We start from the raw sequence: 26,660 nt of genomic DNA, 5'->3' as shown, positions 1-26,660 counted from the left end.
AAGTGATTGATAGCAATGGAATGATTTTCAAAGGTGGACAGGAAAGGGTGGAAGGGAAGAAACATAGGGTCTGCTAATCCAGCAGTCAAATAATTGACCCATGAGTAATTAAAAGTTGGCTGAGGTTGTGGAAACAGGACTGCCCCTCATGTGATGGCAGCCTCAAGTCTCCTTTGTAGTTTTTGGACATGAGGCAATGAGCCAAATGTTCTGTCTAAACTGTTTGGGAATTGCTTTTAAGTTTGGCACTCTTGGAAAGGTATTAAGTGACAAGTTACTGCTTCAGTGCCCTCAGATGGCACAATGGCCTCAATGAATTAGAGCCTAAATTAGAAGTGTGGGCTAAGAAGTGGTTCTAGACTGGTTTCCCACCTCCATCCATTTCTATGTCAACATATTGTCTTCAGTAACATGTCTCTGGCAGGAAGGGCAATTTGAAAAAGCTCTTTTTCTTGCATCTCTGTGTCTCCTTTTTACCCAGCATACGTACTTTCTGGGTTTTACGTGAAGGACTGTGTATGTAAGTCAACTATATAATGTCCCGGCAATTTCTTCCTGGCCAAGTCCAGTTTAAGCCATAAACGTGAAATGAGCCGTATTGTGGTAGTGGATTGTAGGATCTCCAAAAAATGTACCATCCTTACTCTATTGAAGATCAGTTGTGGTGGGGAAACATTCATATAAGGAACCACTATTTCCATCCCTGTTATCATGGGGGAAGGCCCCAGATCCAGTATGGTCCTCATCGAAATGTCACACCCCTCTGTTCAGAGGTAACCTTTACAGATAGTATACAGATATTCTCAAAAAAGGAAAAGAGCTTCCTGTCCATATAAGGTTTGAAAATCATTGCCTACCATTAACCCCATTATGGAGATTACCAAAACATATTTGAATATTCCAAAGATCTGAGATGTTCTCCAGTGAAGGAATCTGCTCAACTTTAACTCAGCATTTCCCATATTTTCTGATCTTGGGACGCTTTGAGAATGTTGATAAATAATTTTCATTTTTCTTCTTTCCAGGGCTCAGGAACATGTAGCAGGTGATTTTCCTGTTTATCATTTTTCTCTCGGGAATACTGCTGAGTGTTAGTCATTTACCTAACGCATCCACAATTGTGCCACCCAACCCTTCAGCGTTAGAACCCAGCTGGCATTTTAGACAGAGCCTCAAACACACTGATAGAACATTTTTTTAAAAAATCAGAATATGTATATATTAAGTTACAAGGAGATTAAACTGGTTGTTTTTTTTTTTTAGAAGGGCACGTTTTCTTGCAATGGGAAGATCTGCATAGAAGGTCAAATAATAACCACCAATTTGCTTAGTGAACATGAAATTAAAGATAGGAGAGTTGATTGCATGTTCTGACTAGCCATCAACACCCATTTGCCACCACCTTTGCATTTTTCTCCACTGAAGGACAGATATGTCCCAGTAACTGGACATGGTTGCTCCTAAGACAATGCTAGAGATATTTTTTCCTTCTGTTTGCCTCTTTGGCTCTCAAATTCTTTTTGTTATTTTATTATTTTTTCAATAAAAATAATAGATGCATGTAATTTAAAAAAGAAAAGTACTAAAAAAATATCTGTCTCTTGCCCCATCTTTCGTTTTCCGCTCTCTAGGTCCCATCTCTACAGAGATTTTTTGGGTATTTCTTCAGGTAGTCAAATCTACATTATATGCCTATATAGATGATATGCTTATATGTTTATGGGCTGGTTTTATACATTATCTGTTGATATCTCTTTATTCTTGATGAGGATTCTGTTTCCTTATTTTTTTTCCCTTCATATTTTGTAGCCCTCAGGATTACATCACAGGGAACAAATACTTCTAGCTATTTTCAGCAGAAAGAAATTTCATATAGAGAATTAGGAACTTAGAAAATCACTGGAAGGGCTGGAAGAGAAGAATCTAGGCTGGAGTTCCAGGCATAACTCCCTGAACTGGATAAGATTAGTGGGCAGAGACTTTTTACTAAGGTATAATTTACATACAATACAATTCACTTTTTATTGTGAATAATTTAATGAGTTTTGACAACTCCATGTAGTTGTATAACCATACACCATTACTTTCAATATATGAAAAGTTCCATCACCCTAAAATTTCCATTGTGCCCTTCCCTCATAGTCCCTGATGACCACTGGTCTGTTTCTGTGTCTTTTCTAGAATGTCATATAAATTGAATCATATAGCACATAGTCTCTTGTGTCTGACTTCTTTCACTCAGCTTAATGCTTTTGAAATTCATTCATGTTGTGTTTATTAGTAGTTCATTGGTTTTTATTACTGGGTAGTATTTCATTGTGTGAATATACCATAATTTGTTTACCCATTCACCTATTGAAAGACATTTGAGTTATTAACAGTTTTTGACAATTATAAATAAGGCTGCTGTGAACAATCTTGTGGAGTTCGTTGTGTGGACATATGTCTTCACTTCTTTTGGGTAAGTATCTAGGAAGGGATTGTTGAGTTGTGTGGTAAGATCTGTCAGACTGTTTTCCAGAGCAGCTGTACCATCTTGCATTCCCATCAGCAGCGTGATTAGTTGTAGTTGCACCACATCTTCAACACTTGGTACTATCAGTCTTGTGGGTAGAGTCTTAACCTAGTTTCCCTGATACCCAAATGGTTATCCCTTCTAGATTTGCTACTGCATGGCCAGCCCCATGCCTGATTCCCAATGGTAGAACAATGATACATGTTTGGATCTACCAATTCGTGATGTCCAGAATGAATACAGCCTCCAGTGAACATGAACATGAGCTGAACGTGATGATGGTTACAAAAAGATCTTTGATCATGGCCTTTGACTTGACCTCACTGGATTTTAAATACCATACAAAACAATGGTTTATGGTTCTCTCTCAGGCTTTTTGATCATTCCATGGAAGGATTTAAAAACTGGGAGTTCATGACCATTCATTGCTGGGGAGAACGAGCTGCTGGTGACTGGATCCTTGAAGTTTATGACACTCCCTCTCAACTGAGGAACTTCAAGACTCCAGGTGAGAACTTTCTTTCTGTAATTTGAGTTGCTGTGTAAACAATATGATGGGGTATATTTTGGCCAAAGAGTATTTCACACTCATATATCCACATCGTTCTTTTTCCTGTCATTCTATGCTTTGAGTTGTCTACATGTATTCCAGTTCTCAAGATGGCCATTTGAGAGGTAATAATTTAAGGATAAAAAATAAAGAATAAATATTTAGATGTAAATACAAAGTAAAACATGACACCTATTGATTGATGTTTCAAAATATAGGATCCACATCTCTAACCAGCTTCCCTTACTTCCTTTGGCCATAAATAAGCCAGCCTTGTCCACGTGCAGTGGGTTAAATTGCATGGTCATAAGAGGAGACAGGTTTCCTTAGTTATCTTTTTTCTGAGTTTACTTTAAATTTAATTTTCAGTGCAGGCAAGACATTGAGCTTGGCCTGTGCCAGCTAAACTGGTTACCACTAAAGAAAATGAATGATGATATTCGCCCGGCCCCGGGTGAGGCCAAGAGCTAAGGAAAAAGAAAACGTTTTTGATATGTAAAACATAGCAATTACGATGTTAACAAAGGTCTTTTCAGGTGGTCTCAGATTCTCTTGCCAACATGGCCTGTTTCCCTCTTCATGCTAACATAGGAAGCTTGTTTGTAACATAAAATAAGGGAGAGTACAAATGCAGCATGGACTGGGACACTGAACAGCTTTGCAGTAGCCTGTGTAGCCATGATGGAGCCCTACAGAGTACTTGACTCAGTAACGAAAGATCTGTTTGATAACCACCCCAGCTTCCTGCCCAGCCATGGATACATCTTCGATCTTCTGATAAAGTCATCTTTCTCAATGTCCTGTCCATCTGCAGAAGAACCAGGCCTGAGGGAAAGTCTAGGACTAACGTCCATTTCTAACCGTCTCCTGATGGTTGAATAAATTAACCCAGACATTCTGTAATTAATTGTAAGGGTATGTACCATTTAAGTACTGAGGGCAGCCTAGGGCAAAGGAGGCGCACTGCAGAAGGCAGGGATAAAGTGTACATTTGCCAGAATTTGCCCACCAGTCAGGGAAAGTTACACATTCTGGGAGATCCATTTTTGACCACATAGTTTGGTCTCTTTTCCCTAATTCTGTGATGTCATTCATCTACGTTGCCACAGTGGTCCGGTAATCAGGGAGGTATATCCAGCATGGTGGCAAGGTCACAATGAATCAGGATAACAGTTTTGTTAAAGAGCATCCCAGTCCAGCATGCACCATGAATATAATGGTTGCCAGGGTTTTATCCAGAAATCAAATGTTGGTCAACAAGGTAGAGTTGATAGAAAACATTCAGATAAAGTAGACCCTGGTTTCTAGATACTTTCACTTGTTCATAATCTACTGAGTTCCCAGGACCTTCCTCTCTCCTTCCCTCTTCTCTTCAGGCTGTGCTCATTGCCCTTGCCATGGAGACACACAGGATCGTGGACTCAGGGGCAATGGAAAAATGGGGACTGGGCTGTGCTGCCCTGACCAGAGTTGATCCATCAGCAGGTGTCACTACCTGGCTCTTATGTGTCAAGAGATCCCAGAGAAATAAACACTGTTAAATCTGGTATTTGTGTACCAAGAGGCGTGCAGACTAAGGGGTGCAGACGTAAGGGGTGTATTATCGGTTGAGAATTTAAGACAGTTATAAAACTGACTAAAAGTGACTCTGCTCTTTATTATCACCATGCACCAGCAATTCTAAAGAATATCAGTGGTAAAATGCTCCTCCCCACAGAAGCAGACTGCCCCTCAGGGGGCACATACTAGTTTGCCTGGCATTTATGTGCAAGGGTCAAGACTATGAATATAAATCTCTCTGCCCTGAGGAGTTCAGTCTATCCAGAGTTTACTGTGATTATCTGTATTAAAAGCTCTCGCAGTAGCTCAGATAATCTAGAGTTGTCTATTTCACAGCATTGGCTTCTCCTTATACTATTTAAATGTTCACATTTAACTGCAGTCACCTCCAGTCATTTTAGAGATGTTCTTTTATGCCAGAAGAGAGAGACCCTAATGCTATTACTGCCCTGGGGTCAGGAGGCTTTAATAGAAACACATGGTCTTTGGGTATCCTTCCTGCAGCCAACCTTTTGTTTCAGGATTAGTTACAACTTTGGAAATGGACATTCACTTTTCTCTGTGTGTGTGCGCGTCTCTATCATTGTTTCTGTGGTGTACAGTCCTATAAAAGTTTTCTCGCTAATTAATGAAGGATTTCTTTAGTAAGCTATTAGAAATTCATTTGGAGATGTGGAATTTTCTAGCCCAATAAAACAATAGAATCATTCCCAAATATGTTTAGAGGTTCCTTGCTCCAAACTGAGTTTATATTTGTTTATTGTTTTCTTCTCCCTTGATTATTAAAACGCATATTAAGGATTTTTGGAGGGGTTTTTGTTTTGTATTTTTGCACATTAAACCTATCTCCAGTTTTCTATCTTGGGCAGATTGCATTTATGTGTTAGCAAGTAGAATGGACTTTTCTCATTCTGTGTTTACACAGCTATTTTGTAATAGAATTTTGCAGTATCAACTGTAAAATCTCCTATAGAATTTAGCAAACGGAAAAAGTGGTAGGGGAGAAAAAAGAATGATGGCCCCAATATGGCAGTATTTGACATGAATTGTGGCAGTGATTCTAAGGAAATAATATTACATAATAAGTGAAATATAAAGAGATTAATTGCCCAGCCAGGATATCCCTAGTGGGCTTATGATGTACGTCAGGAATGGCATGAAGGGAAAAATAATCAATTATGAGTCAACACTCTTCAAAGCACTTTACAAGAGTAAACTTTTAGATCCAAAATGATCTTAAGGTAAATGAACCAGGTTTTAGGGCAACTGATGGATTGGATTTCCTAGAGTGGCCATGTATTATATGCCCCATTTGTATACCTGAGAGATGCTGTAAGGAAAAGAGGTTCTCTTTTGCATTACTACCTAAAGGCAATCAGAGAGGTCATCAATTTCCAGTGGTCATTCATCTCTTGCTCCCACTTAATGTATACCGCTTGGAATTCTGAGACTGAACAGCACCCTCATTATGAAAAGCATAGTCATTAACAGGTGTGTCCAAAGAAAAGCTGACACAAGGCAGACCACATAAAACCAATGTGCGGGCCCAGAGCAAATGTCAGCAAACAGTGAATGCTGCACAGAATATGTTCATTTTTAAACATCGGGTTCCTAAACTCCTGGAAATGAACAGGAAGGCAGTATTATGCAATGGGTTAAGAACACAGATTTGGATTCAGAATGGGTTTTTTTTTTAATTGAGTATAATTTACATATAACATTATATTAGTTTCAGGTGTACAACATAATGATTCAATATTTGTATATATTGCAAAGTGATCACCATAATAAGTCTAGTTAACATCCATCACCTCACATAGTTATAAAATTTTTTTTCTTGTGATGAGTACTTTTAAGACCTACTCTTTTAGCAACTTTCAAATATGCAATACAATATTATTAACTATAGCCACCAGGCTGTACATTACATCCCCATGTCTTATTTATTTTATGACTAGAAGTTTGTACCTTTTGATTCCCTTCACCCATTTCACCCACTCCCCAGCCCCTACCTCTGACAATCTCCAGTCTGTTCTCTGTATCTATGAGCTCAGTTTTTGGGGGTTTTGTTGTTTTTTGTTTTATTTTTTTTGTGAGGAAGATTAGCCCTGAGCTGACATCTGTGCCCATCTTCCTCTACTTTATATGGAATGCCACCACAGCATGGCTTGACAAGCGGTGCATCGGTCCGCGCCAGGATCCGAACCTGCAAACCCCGGGCCGCTGAAGCAGAGCGTGCAAACTTAACCACTACGCCACCGGGCCAGCCCTTGTTTTTTGTTTTTCTGTTGTTAGATTTCACGTGTAAGTGGAATCATACAATATTTGTCTTTCTCTGTCTGACTTATTTCACTTAACATGATGCCATCAGGGTCCATCCATGTTCTTGCAAATGGCAAGATTTCATTCTTTTTTATGGCTGAATAACATTCCATTGTGTATATATACCACATTTCTTTATCCATTCATACATTGATGGACACTAAGGTTGCTTCCATATCTTGGCTATTGTAAATAATGCTGCAATGAACATGGGAGAGCATGTCTTTTCAAGGTAGTATTTTCGTTTTCTTCAGATAAATACCTACAAGTGGAATTACTGCATCATATGGTGGTTCTATTTTTAATTTTTGAGGAAACTCCATATGTTTTCCATCATGACTGCACCAACTTACATTCCCAGCAACAGTGCACGAGCGTTCCCTTTTCTCCACATCCTCACCAACACTTATTTCTTGTCTTTTTCATAATAGCCACTCAAACTGGTGTGAGATGATACCTTGTTGTGGTTTTGGTTGGCATTTCCCTGATGATTGGTGATGTTGAGCACCACTTCATGTTCCTTTTGGCCATCTGCATTTTTTTTTTTGGAAAAATGTCTATTCAGATCCTCTGCCCATTTTCTAATTGGATTATTTTTTTGCCCTAGAGTTGTATGAGTTCTTTATGTATTTTGGATATTAACACCTTATCAGATATATGATTTGCAAATATTGTCCCATTTGGTAGGTTGCCTTTTCATTTTGTTGATGGTTTCCTTTGCTGTACAGAAGCTTTTTAGTTTGTTGTATTCTCACTTGTTTGTTTTGCTTTTGTTGCATTTGCTGTTGGTGTCAAATCCAAAAAATTACGGCCAAGACCAATGTCAAGGAGCTTACCACCTATGTTTTCTAGGAGTTTTATGGTTTTGAGTCTTTAACCTATTTTGAGTTAGTTTTTGTGTATGGTTTTAGATAGTGGTCTAGTTTCATTCTTTTGCATGTAGCTGCCCAGTTTTCCCAACAATTTTTATTGAAGAGTTTGTCCTTTCCCCGTTATATATTCTTGGCTCCTTTGTCGTAAATTAATTGACCATACATGCATTGGTTTATTTGGGGGCTCTCTATTCTCTTCCATTGATCTATGTGTCTGTTTTTATGTGAATTCCATACTGTTCTGATTACTATAGCTTTGAAATATAGTTTGAAATCAGGGAGCATGGTGCCTCCAGCTTTGTTTTTCATTCTCAAGATTGCTTTGGCTATTTGAGGTCTTTTATGTTTCCATACAAATTTTAGGATTGTTTGTTCTATTTCTGTGAAAAACGCCATTGGAATTTTGCTAGGGATTGCATTAAATCTGTAGGTTGCTTTTTTTTTTTTGGTGTGTGTGAGGAAGATCGGCTCTGAGCTAACATCCATGCCTATCTTCCTCTTTTCTGCTGAGGAAGACTGGCCCTGGGATCCAAACCCGGGCTGCCAGCAGCACAGTGCGCTCACTTAACTGCTACGCCACGGGGCTGGCCCCTCTAGGTTGCTTTTGATAGTATGGACATTTGAACGATATTATTTCTCCCAGTCCATGAGCAGGGAGTATCTTTCCATTTGTGTATCAGTTCTAACAGTTTTTTGGTGGAGTCTTTAGAGTTTTCTATATATAATACCATGTCATCTGCAAATAGAGTTTTACTTCTTCCTTTGCAATTTAGATGGCTTCTATTTCTTTTTCTTGCCTAATTGCTCTGGCTAGGACTTCCAATACTTTGTTGAATAAATGTGGCAAGAGTGGGCATCTTTGTCTTCTTCCTGAACTTAGAGGAAATGCTTTCAGCTTTTCACCATTTAGTATCTTGTTAGCTGCAGCCTTGTCATATATGGTCTTTACTATGTTGAGGTACATTGCCTCTATGCTGACTTTGTTGACAGTTTTTACCATAAATCGATGTTAAATTTCATCAAATGTTTTTTCTGCAACTATGGAGATGATCATATGATTTTTATCCTTCATTTTGTTAATGCGGTGTATCACATTGATTGATTTGTGCGTGTTGACCCATCCTTGTGTCCCTGGAACAAATCCCACTTGATCATGGTGTATGATCCTTTTAATATATTGTTGAATTTGGTTTATTGGTTTTATTTGGTTTATTGGTTTATATTGCGTTAATGTTCTTCAGGGATGTTGGCCTCTAATTTTCTTTCCTTGTGGCATCCTTGTCTGGTTTTAGTATCAGCGTGCTGCTGGCCTCATAAAATGAGTTTGGAAGTGTTCCCTCCTCTTCTGTTTTTTGGAAGCATTTGAGAAGGATACTATTAATTCTTCTTTAAATGTTTGTTAGAATTCACCAGCGAAGCCATCTGGTCCTGCCCTTTTGTTTGTTTGGGGGTTTTTGATTACTGATTCGATCTTTTTACTAGTAATTGGTCTGTTCATATTTTCTATTTTTTTTATAATTCAGTCTTGGTAGATTGTATGTTTCTAGGAGTTTATCCATTTCTTATAGGTGGTCCGATTTCTTGATATATAATTATTTATTTTAGTCTCTTATGATCCTTTGTGTTTTTCTGTGGTATCAGTTATAACGTCTCCTCTTTCATTTCTGATTTTATATATTTGAATTTTCTCTCTTTTCTTGTTGGTGAGTCTAACTAAAGGTTTGTCATTTTTTTTTTATCTTTTTAAAAAAACCAGCTCTTATTTTCATTGATCTTTTCTATTGTCTTTTTAGTCTCCATTTCATTTATTTCCTCTCTGATCTTTGTTATTTCCTTCCTTCTACTAACTTTGGGCTTCATTTGTCCTTCTTTTTCTAGTTCCTTGAGGTGCAAAGTTAGGTTATTTGAGACTTTTCTCATTTCTTGATGTAAACATTTATCATTATGAACTTCCCTCTTAGAACTGCTTTTGCTGCTTCCCATAAGTTTCAGTTTGTTCTGTTTTCATTTTCATTTATCTCAAGGTATTTTTTGATTTCTCTTTTGATTTCTTCTTGGATCCATTGGTTGTTCAATAGCATGTTGTTTAATCTCCACATATTTGTGAATTTTCCAGTTTTCTTTTTATAATTGATTTCTAGTCATATCATTACAGTCAGAAAAGATGTTTGGCATGATTTCAATCGTCTTAAATTTATTAATACTTGTTTTGTGGCCTAACATATGATCTGTCCTAGAGAATGTACCATGTGTGCTTGAGAAGAATGTGTTCTGTTGCTTTCAGATGGAATGTTCTGTATATGTCTGTTAAGTCCATTTGGTCTAATGTGTCATTTAGGACCAATGTTTCCTTATTGATATTTTTTTTTTATGTATGGATGATCTATCCATTGATGTAAATGGGATAATAAAATCTCCTACTATTATTGTATTGCTGTCTATTTCTCCCTTTAGGTCTGTTAATATTTTCTTTATGTGTTCAGGTGCGCCTTTGTTGGGTGCATCAGTATTTACAAATGTTATATCCTCTTGTTGAATTGACCCCTTTATTGTTATGTAGTGATCTTCTTTGTCTTTGATTACAGTCTTTGTCTTAAAGTCTATTTTGTTTGATACAAGTATAGCTACTCCACCTTTCTTTTGGTTCCCATTTGCATGGAATATTTTTTGCCATCCCTTCACTTTCAGTCTGTGTGTGTCCTTACATCCAAAATGAGTCTCTTGTATGCAGAATATAGATGGGTAGATGGGTCTTGTTTTTTTATCCATTCAGCCACTCTATGTCTTTTGATTGGAGAAGTTAGTCCATATACACTTAAAGTAATTATTGTTAGGTACTTGTTGCCATTTTGTTAATTATTTTCTGGCTGTTTTTTAGTTCCTCTCTTCCTTCCTTCTTTTCTTGGTCTCTTCCTTTGTGATCTGATGATTTTCTGCAGTGGTATGCTGAGATTTCTTTCTCTTTCTCTTTTGTGTATCCAGTATAGGTTTTTGCTTCATGTTTACCATGAGGCTTACATACAACAGCTTGTATTTATAACGGCCTATTTTAAGTTGAAAATAACTTAGGTTTGAATGCATTCTAAAGTTCCACATTTTTACTCTCCGCCCCCCCATTTATGTTTTTGAATGCACAATTTACATCTTTTTTTTTTTTTTTTGTGAGGAAGATCAGCCCTGAGCTAACATCCATGCCAATCCTCCTCTTTTTGCTGAGGAAGACTGGACCTGGGCTAACATCTGTGCCCATCTTCCTCTACTTTTTATGGCATGGCGCCACAGCATGGCCTGACAAGTGGTGCATTGGTGCGTGCCTGGGATCCGGACCCGGGCCGCCAGCAGCAGAGCACATGCACTTAAGTGCTACACCACGGGGCCAGCCCCCACAATTTACATCTTTTTATCTTATGTATCCCTTAACAAATTATTGTAGTTATACCTATTTTTACTACTTTTGTCTTTTAAACTTCATTCTAGCTTTATAAGTGATTAACCTACCACCTTTACAACATTAGATTATTTAAAATTTTACTGTATATTTACCTTTACCAGTGAGATTTATACTTTCAGATGTTTTCCTGTTATTTATTCACACCCTTTCATTTCAGCTTAAAGAAGTCCCATTTACATTTCTTGTAAGGCCCATGTAGTGTTGATGAACATCTTTAGCTTTTGTTTGTTTGGAAAACTCTTTATCTCTCTTTCATTTCTGAATGACAACTTTGCCAGGTAGAGTATTCTTGGTTGGCAGTTTTTTCCTTTCAGCATTTTGAATATTTCATGCCACTCCCCTCTGACCTGCAAAGTTTCTTGTGAAAGATCTGCTGATAGTCTTATGGGGGTTCTCTTGTACATAACAAGTTATTTTTCTTTTTCTGCTTTTAAGATTCTCTCCTTGTTTTTAACTTTTGACACTTTAATTATAATGAGTTTGGTGTGGGTCTCTTTGGATTCATCTTATTTGGAACTTTTTGGGCTTTCTGGATCTGGATTTCTGTTTCCTTTCCCAGGTTAGGGAAGTTTTCAACTATTATTTCTTCCAATAAGTTTTCTGCCCCTTTCTCTCTCCCTTCTCCTTCTGGGACCTCTGTAATGTGAATGTTGGTCCATCTGATGTTGTCCCATGAGTCTCTTGAGCTATCTTCACTTTTTTAAATTCTTTTTTTCTTTTTGTTGCTCTGATTGGGTGAATTCCACTGCCCTGTCTTTGAGTTCACTGTTTTTTTCTTCTGCTTCATCTAGTCTACTGTTGAACCCCTCTAGTGTATTTGAACATCTTTGCTGTGTAACTTCTGTCTGGTACTTTCTTGTATTAGCTATCTCCTTGTTGAAGTTCTCACTTTGTTCATTCATTCTTCTCCCAAGCTCAGCAAGTATCTTTTGAGCATTATTTTGAAGTCTTTACCAGGTAAGTCACTTATCTTTGTTTCATTAAGGTCTTTTCCTGAGGTTTTATCTTATTCTTTCATTTGGAACATATTCCTTTGTTTCTTCATTTTCCTTGACTCCCTGTGTTGATTTCTATGCATTAGATAAAACCGCTACCTCTCCCAGTCTTGAAGGAGTGGCCTCATGTAGGAGATGAACCTTATCTTTCAACCTTGCCCTAGCTCTTGGTTGTCTCTCAAACCTCTGAGATTGTCCAAGCAGCCTATTTTATTTTTAGTGGCTCCCAGTGGTTGAGGGCATTCCAAGATCTGTCAGTGTCCCAGAGGGGAAGATCTTAGTTACCACCTAGATTCAGGCTGATTAGAAGACAGACCGTCAGGCAGCAGCTTATGAAACATGCCAATATATACACTCCTCTGGGACTGCAGGCATTAGTCCCACTAGCCACCAGAGCCACGTGCTGTAGAGGTGTTCCCTGGGTGACAACCATAAAAATCGAGGCGTCAGATGTGTGTACAAGCTCCTTTGTAGGAGATACCAGTGAACTTGAGTGAGGCAGAGGAAGAGGACAAAAATGTCAGCCGGTGGCCTCCATCTTTGGAGAGTATTTCAGTAGGCCCCTAGACATGTGTCAAATTACATGCCCGCCCCTCAGGCCAATGCTCTAAGATAAACAAAAAGCCTCTTTCACCTATATCTGGGTGCTTTTCAGTCAGTTGCCTTTGCTCTGGGACCTGGGGTGGGTGAGTCTGTGTGCACAAGCCCTTTAAGAACTATTTCTCAGTTTGCTGTAGCCTTATGTGTCTCGTGGACACAAGTCCTGTTGGCTTTCAAAGCTAAATGTTTGGGGGACTTGTCTTTTAGGTACCAGTCTTAAAAGTTAGAGTGATCAATATTGGTTTCAAACCCTTTACTCCTCAGGAAGAAGCTTCAGGTTTTGAGTTCCCTCCTGCTTGTGGGTCACCTCACTGGGGAGTTTGTGGGGAGATTGTGTCTCAGCCACTCCTACCGGCTTTGATTTGGGCTTTTTCTCTTTTGCCCAATGTGTAGGAGTTGCTCAGCTAGTTTTGGGTTGTTTTCAGAGGAAATTGTTCCATTTGTAGCTGTAGATTTGTTGTGCCCATGGGAGGAGGTGAGTTCAGGATCTTCCTACATTGCCATCTTAAACTGGAACCCCCAGAATGGATTTTAATATTAGTCTGTGTTCTTACTGCTGTTGGGAAGGTTCTCAACCTCTGTGCCTCAGTTTCCTCGTCAAATAAATTGGGAATACAAGTACCTACCTCCCAATTATTGTGAACATTGAATTGGGATAAAACTTACTTAGCATATAGTAAGCACTTAGAAACAATAAGCATCAATTTGATGGTGATTATAGAACTATTAGATTAATTAGCTGACAGATGAAGTTCACTACTCTATGGGTTGTGGCAGAGCCCTAATCTTGACCATGTTTGGATTCTAAGTATTAGGCCAAGATGGGGAGGGGTTCTAATGGTGGAGGGGGTGGTCCTGCCTTCCTACCAGTATATTTCCATGTTTTTAATAGTTTTGTCTTAGTCACTTTTGCTTATAATTGTTTCTTTTTTATATGAATCTTATTAAACTTAATGGGCTAGAGGCAGTTTTTTTGGTTTACTTTTTGTATTAAAGATGTTAGTTTTATAAAGCTAAGAAATAAATGAATAACTAAGAACTAAACTAAAGCAAAATGTTCCTTGTGAGCATGCCATCCAAAGGAGGTAAAACACTTGCCTCATGTCTCAAGGTACCCTTGACCAGAAAATGCTCTATTGAAGCACTGTCCGGTAGAACATTCTGCAATGATGGAAGTGTTCTGTATCTGTGCTTCCATTGTAGTGGCCACTAGCCACACATGGCTGTTGAGCACTTAAAATGTGATTAGTGTGTCTGAGGAACTGAATTTTTAAATTTTAGTTAATTTAAATTTACATAGCCAGATGTGTCTAATGGCTACCATTGGACTGCACAGGTCTTTTGGATAATATACATAGTGATGTATTCTTAAGATTGAATGACTGATTCAGGAATCAGGTGGAACAAAGTAGTTGTTTTGGTCTATTTATTGATAAACATGTCAGATAATTCCTAAAATTACAAAAAAAAAAAAAAAAAACAACCTCAAATAAGACTTTGATACCTAGAAAAACAAAATCCTCTGTAAAATTCTGGGATTCTCTTAAATATCCATAATTTGAAATTCAACCCTTGATCCAGCAATTGGACATGCGTTTGTTTCTCAGTCTTCCTATAAATGCTAATAATAATATTAATAAAACAAGGACTGTGCTGTAGTCGGTGCTCAGTAAATACCTGGTGTGTGAATTATTAAATGGTTAATTCTGCAGACAGTGGAAAATGTGCATTTCTAGCCCTGTATCTGATACAGTGATTCATATGAATCTGATTCCCACACTTCTTTTACTGTTGCTTTTTCTTAGGTGAGAAGGAATTAAAGAAATTATGTAGCTGAAGAGTGAATGGTTTAGTCATGCTGTGGTTTTATTATTGTTTCCTAAGGTAAATTGAAAGAATGGTCTTTGGTCCTCTATGGCACCTCTGTGCAGCCATACTCACCAACCAACGAGTTTCCTAAAGTGGAACGTGTCCGCTATAGCCGAGTCGAAGACCCCACTGATGACTATGGTACAGAGGATTATGCAGGTGAGCTGGCTTCCAACAGGGCTACGGCTAAGGCAACAAAGCTCGTGTGTCATCCCACCATGCAGAGATAAACTTCTACTTACATTTTGATCTATTTTCTTCCATCTTCTTTTCTATCCCCCCCAAATATTTGTGTGTGTGGTATTCATCTATTCATATAATCAAATACCCATGTCTTTTCTAGAAAGCTAAAACCATACTATGGTTTTCATATCCTTTTTATTTCCATTAAAGATATTATAAGCATATTTACCTATTGTCAAATATCCTTAGAACGCATATTTAAAAGGCAACATAATAGTCCATCCTATGACTGGACTGTAATATATTTAATCTGTAAGCTGGGGTGTGTGGTTTGCTTAGAGTTTTACACTATTTTAAACAAGGTTTGGGTGAACATTATTGTATTTCAGTCTTTGTCTAGGTCTTTAATTATTTCTTTAGGATAGTGTTCTGCTCTGAGAATTACTGCATCAATGGGAATAATCAGTTTTAGGACCTGGATACATTTTGTCACATTGTTTCCAGACGAGATGTACCAGTCTACACTGTGACCAGCTGTGTGTTTACTGCACTCACTCCTGCCAGCATTGAGTGGAAAGAAAAAAGAAAAGTAAAAAAGGAAAGAAAAGAATACTTTGAAATTTTTATAGCTTTGATTGCTAGTAAATCTAAACATTCTTTCTCTGTAGTTCTTCTCTGAATTAAATCTGTCTTTGACCCATTTGATATTCAAAGTGGCAGCAATTTTCTTATCTGTTTATAAGAACTCCTTGTATGTTATTGTCTCTCACATTGTCTCATATTTGTTGAAAACATTTTCTCAGTTATCACTTGTTTCTGGAATGTAGTTTTTGCTTTGTGTGTGTTATTTTGACAGAAAAAGAAAATTAGAGGGTAGGATTTGTAGTTTCAGATAATAACATTTGTGATTTCTTTTTTTTTTTACAAAAGTTTTATCCTTTAAAATCAGCTAAATACTCACATGCATTTTTTTTTTTTTTTTTTTTTTTTTTTTTGGTGAGGAAGGCTAGCCTGGAGCTAACATCCATTGCCAATCCTCTTCTTTTTGCTGAGGAAGATTGGCCCTGAGCTAACATCTGTGCCTATCTTCCTCTATTTTATGTGGGACGCCTGCCACGCATGGCTTGGTAAGCGGTGCATAGGTCCGCACCCAGGATCTGGGCCTGCGAACCGTGGGCCGCCAGAGGGGAGTGTGCAAACTTAACCACAAAGCCACTGGGCCGACCCCAATATTCACATGCATTTGTTTTGTAATCTTGATTTTACATTTGGCCATTAATTCATCTGGAGCTTATTTTGTTTTATGATGTATAGTGTAAAATGAAGTTCTGTTTTTAATTATTTTCCAAATAGACAAACATCATTAGCTGAGTTACCATCCTTCTTTTGTTAGTTTAGGAAATTCCTTTATAACAGTGTAGTAAGTTCTTATACCAGGGTCTCTTCTAGTACCACCTTTTCTGGTTTATCAATCTAATAATTCTTAAACCAGTAGCACCCACTGTTTTATTTATTTTCATTTCATGATGTATTTTAATATCTGTTGAACATCTGCTTTTTGTTTTCATAGCAATTCTTAAGTCCCCATTTAAAAATCCTATTAGAATTTAATTTGAATTTACATGCAATCTCATGGGAAGAATTGTTTTTACAATATACAATCTTTCCATCCAAAACATAGACCATGTCCTATTTTACTGAAATCTTTTAATTTTTTGTAGTATTATTCCTAAGTATTTTGGGTCTTATTGCTACTGTAGTGGAAAATAGTCCATATTTCCTAATCAGTATATGCTGGTATCTAGGAAAGTTATTGGCTGTTGCATGTTTATCTTATATCTGGCCATTTTGCTTAACTATCTTATTAATTTATATGTTTTAGAGTTGATTTGAGGGGGCAGTTTAGGTACTGTAACCATATCATCTGCAAATTTTTTTTCCCCTTCCCAGTGTATTTCTTATTCCTGTCTTGTTGCATTGGCTACTACTTCCAGGAGCATTCAACCCTTCTGGGATATAATATATAACACTCATGAATAAAGCTTCTCATAATGGAGAACTGTTTGTAAATAGCAGTTTAATGTATCTTTAGATGAAAATTTTTTTTCCTGCAGCTCTCTGAGATTCTTTTTCTAGATACTGAAGATAAAACTACTTCATTAATCATCATCAGAGAATATCTTAAATATGCATATTGTTCCTTTTATTCTAAACAGGTAGTATCTCAGAGTCAATAAAAAGTTTGGATAATTCAGACCAGTTGAACTAACCAGAGCGAGATTGTGTCAGATTTTGTCTTATTTTGCTTTGAGCTTGTAACGTTACTATTTGTGTTATAACTAGCAAATCATTTGCCTTCTCTGATAGGAGAAAGTATATCCAAAACCATAAATGGACCAGAATAGTAACCTATTATTATGTGCCTTATGGTATGTTTCCAATTCAAATTTTGGTAATGTTAAAATTCTCAGCAAACAGTTGTACATCCTCGTGGTTTTTCTCATTACATCTCCAAAATGTCCACATTGGTACTTGGGAGAGAAGAAAGACAATTATTATTGTCATCACCCTGCAACCTAAAATGCTAAACTGCATCTGGGACAGTTTAATATTATAAAAGAAACAGCACAGTATGTGAATTTGCCATATAGAGCCCTTTGGCACATATTGAAAATAAATGTTTTTTGGCTTTTTTTAATTGTAGAAATTGTCTGGTGAAAATTTAGGGCCACCCATGACTCCTTTTCTTTGGAGCTGTGATTTTTCACCTTCATTAAGAAGTCAGCCTGTCTAGAAGCACAGATGGCGTTATCATAACCAGATCCCTGTCCTGTTTCATCATATTCCAGGGACGGTGGGACCCATAGCAGGCTGAACTTCAACACAGCATTGACCCCCACCTCCTCGTGTACCGTAGTAGACAGCTAAAATGTCCCAAGTTGTACTAACTGGAATTTAATTTAGAGATCAATTTTAAGGCTTTGGGGAAAATAGAGATAAACAGTTCTGTCAAATGATTCTTGCAATTAATCAGAAATATATTTCAAGTCTGCAGCATTTTGAAATGACTCATTTCCATTCAGATCGAAAGGTCATCTCTAGTATGTGATTTACTACCTTTAAGTAGGAGACCTAGACTAAGAATCAGGACATATATTGATCCCAAATCTCGTAGCTGTATGATGCTGGGCAAGCCATTGTAACTCTTGGAACATTTGTTTTCTCTTCGGTAAAATGAGAGTGTTTGACTACTAGATTTTTCTCTGAGTCCTTCCACCAGTTCTACCATTTTATGTGATTCAGTAATTGTACAACATAGTCCTTAATGACTAAAGGAGACCAAGGTTCAACAGTAAATCCTTTTGATTAAAATAACTATGGTTCAAACCATTTCTGGCACCTTTGACTTACTGTTTGTACATTTTGTGCAGTGTGTTTATTGCTAGTTAAAATCGTATGAATTTTTCAGTGGGAAAGAGCTTGAAGATTATGAGACCAAATGTCCCCAAATATGAAGAAAAAGGAAAAAGGGCATTAGTTCAAGCAAGCAAAACTTCTATAACTAGCCCATGTCATTAGAAAGAATTTCATCAATCACAAAATAGCTCCAGCTTTCTGGCATTTTTTTTTCTGACTGTGCATTCTCTCTACCTCTATAGCAAAGAATACGTAACAAGAGAGATTAGGAACCTTCATCCCGGGTCTGGAGTTCTTTAAGCTTGCTCACATTTTTAAAATTTATGTGTAGTTTTCTTTTGTTGAGTTGCCCGTTGGCCTATCGGTAGGATGCAATTTTAAATCTGTTATCTGTGCCTGAAGTACCTGCTTTGTAATCCAAGACTAGATGCTGATAAGCTCGTGACAGATGCCATAATGATGTTTCTTGCTGGCTACAGTATCTCAGAGGTATTCAGTGGCTTTAATGACCTTGGATGAAACAGGCAATCTGGTACAGGCATTGAATAATACCCTTTTCTTCTTTTCTGTCAACAGCTTAACGTCTCATTTTTCCGTAAATCCGACATTTTTATCATTATGCATATTTAATTGCAGTTGGTTTTTTCTGAGTTGCTACAGTGCCATTGTTCATTTGAATTCTGAAATATTTGTTATCTCCCACAAGGCAGCCATATGTGCTTTGAAGACCAGACCATGACTAGGATTTACATTCTTGATACTTAGGTAATTGAGGTTTTCCCCAAAAAAGTCAAGAGTTCATCTCTGGGCTTACAGCCACATTGAACATTATTTCTTCATCTTAAAGAAGCTCTCACTGCATTAGGGGAAAAAAAGTCTTATTTTATGCTAAATTCAAGGTAAAACCGACCTGCTTTAAAATCATCTTTTCCAAGTGTTGTTCTGATTTCTTTTGGGAAGGGCCCTGTGACCCTGAGTGCAGCGAGGTTGGCTGTGATGGGCCGGGACCAGACCACTGCAATGACTGTTTGCACTACTACTACAAGCTGAAAAACAACACCAGGTAAGAGAGAGGCCAAGTCAGATCCCCCTGGGGGTTCCCACGGGGTCACCACGGGGTGCACTTGGGCAGCGTCTTCCGATATCCTCCCACCAGGACGTAAGCACAGAAGACGCTGCTGCGCAAGCCCGCTGCCTCCTCATGTAACTCAAAATGGTGAAACCAATACTGAATTACAAAAGACAAAATGTACCTGCATGCTGTAAAACCGCAAATGTCTTTTCCCACATTTCGAAGGGTGATGGGAAGGGACAAGCTACGCACATACCCGGTCTTCCCTCCAGACGTTTCCCTCCCAATGATATTTGTTGCCATAGCTGCCTTTGCCCTTCATGAAAATGCCTGTGCACCAGCCAAACAGATGCTTTCCCGGATTCCCCAGTGTACAAGCCCTTGATGTAGCAAAGGTGCTGCTTCCTGCTCGTCCTCCCTCTGCCGCTCTGAGCACCAAGGCGGACCTGCTTGGACTCTGTGCCTCTGAGGCCCTGGCTTCTGCCTCAGGCTGTGCGGATATGTGTCCACAGGGAAGGCTGTGGAACAGTGACTGCCCCAGCAGAGGCCATGCCTCCAGGCATGTCTCTCATGGCTCTGCCACCTTCTCCCTCCTCCTTCAGGCAAAACCTCACTATGGGGAGCAGACTTGTGGTGAAGCCACACTCCAGTCACCCAGACAGACCCAGACATGTTCAGTTCCTGTTTATGTCCATGCTGGAATTTAAATTCCTTGAAGGAAAGGCCCTTGGCTACCTCAGCACCTCTCATTATCTCCTAGTCTAGCAAAATGACTAACACTTAATTGGTATTCAGTAAATATTTGTTGAATGAATAAATAAAGCCCTGTCCTTCAATTATGGGCAAACAGAAGTTATTTTCTTAAGTTAATCATAAGCAACATAAATTTAAATATATTTATATTAATTTAGACAATAGCATACAACCACCACCACAACCACACACAGGACCAATATGACAAAGAAGACACAGATATAGAAGTAACCCCTTATTAGTGATCTTTTTGCATAAAATCAGGGTTCCCACACGTTTTCCCTTTAACCCAGCACCACAGTTTTCCCCCTGAGACTCAGTTTCTAACCATCATCTCCTTTAAAGAGCTAGACTCGAACGGGAAGCTGGTTTGGACCAAGATGTGCTCTCCTTGGTGGACTCAGTATTATGTAACTACATTGCTGCTTCAGCACCCTACGCAAGAAAAAGCTTTAACCAACACCGTTTGGCCCTTTGGATGTGGTGTTAACCATCACGGTTTAAAAAGGATTTTGAGACTGAGAACAGCTATTTGCTCAGCACCTCCAAGAGAATGCTGAGGACTGAGTCTCTGGTGACACTGCCCTTCTTTCTTATCATTCCACAACACAGGATCTGTGTGTCCAGCTGCCCCCCTGGCCACTACCATGCCGACAAGAAGCGATGCAGAAAGTGTGCCCCCAACTGTGAGTCCTGCTTTGGGAGCCATGGCGACCAGTGCCTGTCCTGTAAATATGGATACTTCCTGAATGAAGAAACCAGCAGCTGTGTTACTCACTGCCCTGACGGGTCATATCAGGACACCAGTGAGTGAATTTCAAATATTTGGGTTTTAGGGAGGAAATGTAAGGTTTTCATTTGAGTGACCTCGGGAGGGATATTCCTCCTCCATGAAGTCTAGGCCTTGCTTAATATCAAACAAGATCTAGCCAGCTTTTTTAAGAGAACAATTTATAATTGTTTTGTAAAAAAGAATTAGTAACTAATCGTGTCAGCGGGCCCTCAAGGTCATCCCCAAATTCAGTGATTTGCTAGGAGGGCCCACAAGACTCAGTATGTAGTACTCATGTGCTCACAGTTATGACTTGTTCCAACAAAGGGATACAAAGTCAAATCAGCAAAGGGAGAAGGCGCACGGGACAAAGTCGGGAGGAAAGCAGGCGTGAGATTCCAAGAGTTTTCTCCCAGTGGAGTCACACGGGATGCATTAATTCCCCCAGCAACAATTTGTGACAATATGTGTGAAAGGTAGTCTACGGGGAACCTCCAGAAAGTCTCAGCGCCCAGGGTTGTTGTTGGGGTCCGGTCATGAAGGCAGCCTCTGCCTGGCACAAACCACAATTCCAGACTCCTAGGAGGGAAGCAGCTGCACAGCGTCAGCTGTATTGTTTGTACAGACAGTTTAGGCATCATGAGCCACTCTTATCAGTTAGAGTGGTGGGAACCCTCCCAAAATCCTAGTGCCCAGATACTAGCCACAGGCCAACCTGACAAGCAGGCCTTCAGAGAATAGCAGCCAGGCCTGCTCTTTTCTGCACGCCCATCAAAGGAACCAGGCCTGTACGATATCAAAGTGTACTTTTCAAGAATTTTTAAAAAGAAAACTGTCATGTAAATGTAGAGTGAACCTGTGTCAAAGACTTATTTAACCTGTTAATGAGGGAATCTACAAGGTGATAAATAAGTTCAGAGACTATCAGGTATTATAGTGCACCAGGAAAGACAAAATGAAATCCATTTGCCAAGTTAGAGACAAAATGGAATAATTTCTTACATGGCAGTACAATTGGAATTTGGGGGGTTATTTTTTCAAATGGACAGAAATCATTTGCAACTTTACCAAATTAAAATATGTAAATTAGCATGTAACTTCACAGTTTAGGCCCTAATCAACCATCATTAAACAGACAAAGGTACATTCCCTAGAAAATTAAATCATCCTTGGGTACACCTACCTGTTAGACAGTGCTCTGGTATGGCCCTGATAAGGGCCGAAGGTAGCTTTTGCTTTATTTCTGAGTTCTCCATAATTTTTCTTAACAAGGGTGTCACACCATGGTGTATGATGACACTGAGATTTCATGTTTCTGCACAACCTAAAAAAGAAAAAAACCCAAGTTTAAAGGAACAAGAGTTGTTTTAAAAAATCAGGTAAGAATTTTGAAGTGGAAACTCTTGTTCCTGAAGAAGTCAAATTCTCTCTTGACTCAAAGGCAGGCATTTTTCTATGAGTCAGGTGGAGTCTTTTACCTTTAGAGCAATGGGTAGGGATTTCTCTATAGTTCTTTATTTTCCCCAAAAGTTGGAACGTGAGCTAAAACTTGATGGGGAAAGGAGAAAATGGGAGTTGGGAGGGGGCATACAGGATCCATAGAAATAAGCAGTATTCCTTGAAAAAAAAATATTCAAAGTTCTATCAAGAAGGCTAAGCCTTGGAAAAGAAATTTGGTTCTAGATGGTGTATGATAGGACCAAGATAATTGAGGGAGTCAGTTGTTCTTCCAGAACCTGAGAGGTGGATAATTAAGGAAGGCTGTTCAAACAATTACTTTGCTAATACGAGTGGTCTTTGCCTCTCTCCCCTTCTATATCATTGCCTTTTGTTAGTTTTCCCCTTCAATAAGTGGATTTACATAAAACATAGTGACCATGCATGATCATGAGTATTAATAATTACTGCCAACACATTTACAGTGCTTTGTAGTTCACACAATTTCCTTGAATAATTTCATTAACTCCTGAAGACAAGCTGAGAAGTAGGCATCATCGTAATCTCTGTTTAACAAGTGAGAGAACAGAACTAAAAGCTAAAAGCAGAACACAAATCTACGTTCTCTAACCTCAGATCCTACACCATGTCCGGTAGTCTCAATGACACAGGGAGGGGGAGACCATGAGATAACTACCAGAAGATTGTAAAGAACTTCATTTTCATGCCGAGGGGCTCAGACTTGAGAAAGGAGATGGACCTCCAGGAGTCCTTTTAGGGATCCATTAAAGCAGTGTTTCTCTGTGGAACCCTGAAGAACACCAACATTTAGAGAGTCGATAGAGGAAGAGAAACCTGTGAACAAAGCTTCATACAATTCTACAGAGATATGTGGTTATAATCCACTTGCATCTCAGAATGTATCAAGTCTCCAGAAAAATTTCACCTAAGGTAAAATGCCTTACATAATGTAACAAATCACCATTTTTCACTATAGAACAGTCATACATTTGCCGTTTTTTGCCAATGGGGACCTGTGTTTGGTATTAAACAGGAAAGCCAGTATTCGCAGTATATTTGTTTAATCAAACACACTTCTATTCTCCAGAATACAGATATTGTCTGAAATATAACATTTATATCAATTCCACAGCAGCTGTAAAGTACAAAACACTATTCTAGACAATGCAAGAAATAAATAAGCAACCCTTACCTTGCAATCTTAAATGTAGTTTCCCTTTTCTAGTGCAGTTCATCAGAGTAGTTCTAAAAGCTGTGAGCATGCAGGTCTACCATTCATTCCATGGCCGCAAGCAATGCTTCCCAACCCTGATGTAGGGCGCTGCCTAGCTTCATTAGTGAGATTTTCATTGTGGGAAGTTGGGAAAGCCTGTTTGGGAGAGAGAATGGGAAGAAGAGCGAAAAAGCCAATAAATCATTCAACTAGGAATTAGGTGGCTGTAGTTTTCTTGTCTGCAAAATGGTCATTATCTCTAAGATATTTTGGTTTGCTATGAAGTGATAACAAATGTTGAATCTGGGGCTTTTCCTGCAGTTTTCTACTCAAGGCCATGTGTTCTATAGCATACGTTAGCAAACATTAGAAATTTCCATATTCTTTTATGGAATCTAGTAGACCAATTCAGTTGATTTATAACTTTAAGTTTTTTTTTTAAACAGAGAAAAATCTTTGCCGGAAATGCAGTGAAAATTGCAAGACGTGTACTGAATCCTACAACTGTACAGAATGTAGGGACGGGTTAAGGTAAGAGAGTGAAGGATTTCATCAAGTGACATAGCCCAAGGAGCTTCTCAATACAGTCATGTACCACATAACGATGTTTCGGTCGACCATGGACCACATATACCACAGCAGTCCCATAAGATTAGTTACCATATCGCCTAGGTGTGTAGTAGGCTATGCCATTTAGGTTGGTGTCAGTACAGTCTATGATGTTCGCACATTGACAAAATGGTCTCATGACACATTTCTCAGAACATATCCCCATCCTTAAGCGATGCATGACTGTATAGATAAAATGAAGGGAAAAAAAACACGTGTAAATAAATAACTCTCTTACCATCTACCCTTGGTTTGACTGCCATTTAAACACTTGATTGCTATTTGCATTATCTCTCCCATTATATATGAAAAATTGGATGCCATCTTGGCTAAGGAAGGTTTATAAACCAAATATAATTCTCCTTAGAAAAGATGGCTCAGATACAAGTAAATGAAAATGGCCATTTGAGAGGCTTTCTTCAAGCTTTTTGACTGGCATTGTGCCAGTCAAGGATTACTATGTAGGTAATACCAGTGAATTATAGTTAATCCCCCTGACTCATTCCTTTGATGGTTGAAAACTATTCTCTTATCTTTATTATTTCTCTCCATATAGCCGGTCATTCTCTTATCTGAAGTGCCTCAGGCTTGGTTCCATTATACTATGGTATGCACATAGATTTAACACCTGGAGATGTTTTCCTTGAAAGGATGACTTGCTCATTGCTAAAGCCAGATAGTTGATAGACCGGGAGAGAACAACATGCAGCTCAAATAAACTAAGTAGCCTCTTGCTATCCATAGAGAAGGTCACACATCCTGCACTGATTGAGGAGTTGGACTCTGGGTTTACGTGGAGCTAGAATTCTGCTGCACTCGATCCCTTTTAAGTATTGATTGTACATTTATTTCCACCTTTCATCAGAAATGAAATAGGGCAGGGTCCAGGCAATTTCCAACCAAGTAATTCTTCACATTGATTAATACTGGAACATCATTTTTATTTAGATTTATTGATTATCTGTGGCTTTCTTTTTGTTTTACATAAATGCATTTAGTGTTTGCTTAGCCCCCTTCGTCTCAAGACTTCAGTCTTGATAAATATCAGTCTAGTCAGCCTCCTAATTCTTGTTGGAGAAGGAGCAGCTTGATATCATTAAAAAAAGGAAGATAGCCATGGGCTCAAACTTCCTTTGCTGTTTATCAGCTGAGTGATTTTGGCCAAGTCACTTAGCCACTCTGAGCTTCAGTTTTCTCATCTATAAAATGGTGATAATAACTCCTATGTTGCTGGATTATGATAAGGATTAACTGTGATAACATTTACAAGGTGCTTATTCCAATATCTGACCCATAATTGGTCCGTGAGAAATAAAAGATTAAGATTATTTGCTATAGTTCTTAGGAAACATTTTTAGAGTAAGTTAACTAGCACTCTCCAGTAGAAATATGAGAGCCATATATATTAGTTTTAAATATGCCAGTAGCCACTAAAAGAAGTAAAAAGATACAGGTGAACTTTATTTTAATAAAATATTTTTTATTTAACCAAATATATCTGAAATATTATCATTTCAACACGTAATCATTGTAAAAGACACTTAGATATTTTACATTCTTGTTTGGTTTTATACCAAGTCTTCAAAATCTGGTGTGTGTTTTACCCCAAAGCACATCTCAGTTCGGACAATTTTTTATGAGAAACACTTGATCTGTATTTAGATTTTATAAAATTTAGTTGCAGTAGATTTTAGATAGCCAAGTTGTTCCAAACTTACTCAAAATCTTGCCAACAACTGAATCAAGAGGCAATTTGTAAAATTAAGACTGAAATTAATTAAAATTAAATAAAATTTAAAATTCTCTCACTTGGCCACACTAACTACATTTCAAGTGCTCAAGAGCCCGGGGCGCTGTGGGACAGCACAGGTCTCCCCTCTCCGCTTTATCACAGAGAGAACCCAGGTGTTGAGAGGACCAGCTTCATTAGCCCTGCCGTGCCTGTGTTCTGGAAGCAGCAGAAAGCATCAGGGCTCCTGGTCACAGCTCTCTGATGCACGTCCCACTCAGTTCTTTCATTGCTCACAGTGCAGCCTCTGTCTCCTGCTGAATAAATGCCAGACTCAGAAGTAATGTTCTTTATTAGAAAAACTAGGCAGCTTTTTAAAAACTTTGATAAGTTTTTGGTGGTCCTATTTCCTCCCACAAAAGGATCCATTTGATGAAAGTTCCTTTTTTCCAGCTCTACAGAAAGGGAAGGGATTTTCTTTTATTGGCTTTTTAAATGACAGCTGTCTTTGGCCAGTGAGATGTGTGAATGGAGAACACTTGCTGTTACGCTGCCCTCTGTCTCCTTGAGGCTCCTTGCACTTTCCTCAGGGGCTTCTGGGGTTGACCATTTTGCCCCAAGAGGCCTGTAAATTTTTCGGTAGTGGCTAAGAATAAACACAGACAAATACTCATAAAATACTGGAAGAAAATGGATTAAAATGTTAACAGGACTGTTTGG

General features: G+C 38.4%; 1 protein-coding gene across 5 annotated transcripts in view; it reads left to right on the top strand.

Moving 5' to 3' along the window:
- PCSK5 (proprotein convertase subtilisin/kexin type 5) overlaps positions 1 to 26,660 on the top strand; it is a 442,283-nt gene that overhangs the window by 243,299 nt on the left and 172,324 nt on the right. For all 5 annotated transcript variants that reach the window (XM_087444465.1, XM_014794699.2, XM_087444466.1 and 2 more), the window contains exons 13-17: positions 2,887 to 3,023; positions 14,750 to 14,893; positions 19,295 to 19,397; positions 20,772 to 20,965; positions 24,049 to 24,133. In XM_087444465.1, coding sequence (XP_087300591.1) covers positions 2,887 to 3,023; positions 14,750 to 14,893; positions 19,295 to 19,397; positions 20,772 to 20,965; positions 24,049 to 24,133 — 663 coding nt within the window. The remainder of the gene's footprint in view (positions 1 to 2,886; positions 3,024 to 14,749; positions 14,894 to 19,294; positions 19,398 to 20,771; positions 20,966 to 24,048; positions 24,134 to 26,660) is intronic.

Source organism: Ceratotherium simum, chromosome 20 (assembly GCF_057802395.1).
Source record: "Ceratotherium simum simum isolate JZ-2026a chromosome 20, ASM5780239v1, whole genome shotgun sequence".
NCBI lineage: Eukaryota > Metazoa > Chordata > Mammalia > Perissodactyla > Rhinocerotidae > Ceratotherium > Ceratotherium simum.
Note: the sequence above shows the minus strand (reverse complement) of the source record. Positions and strands in the feature narration are given on the sequence as shown.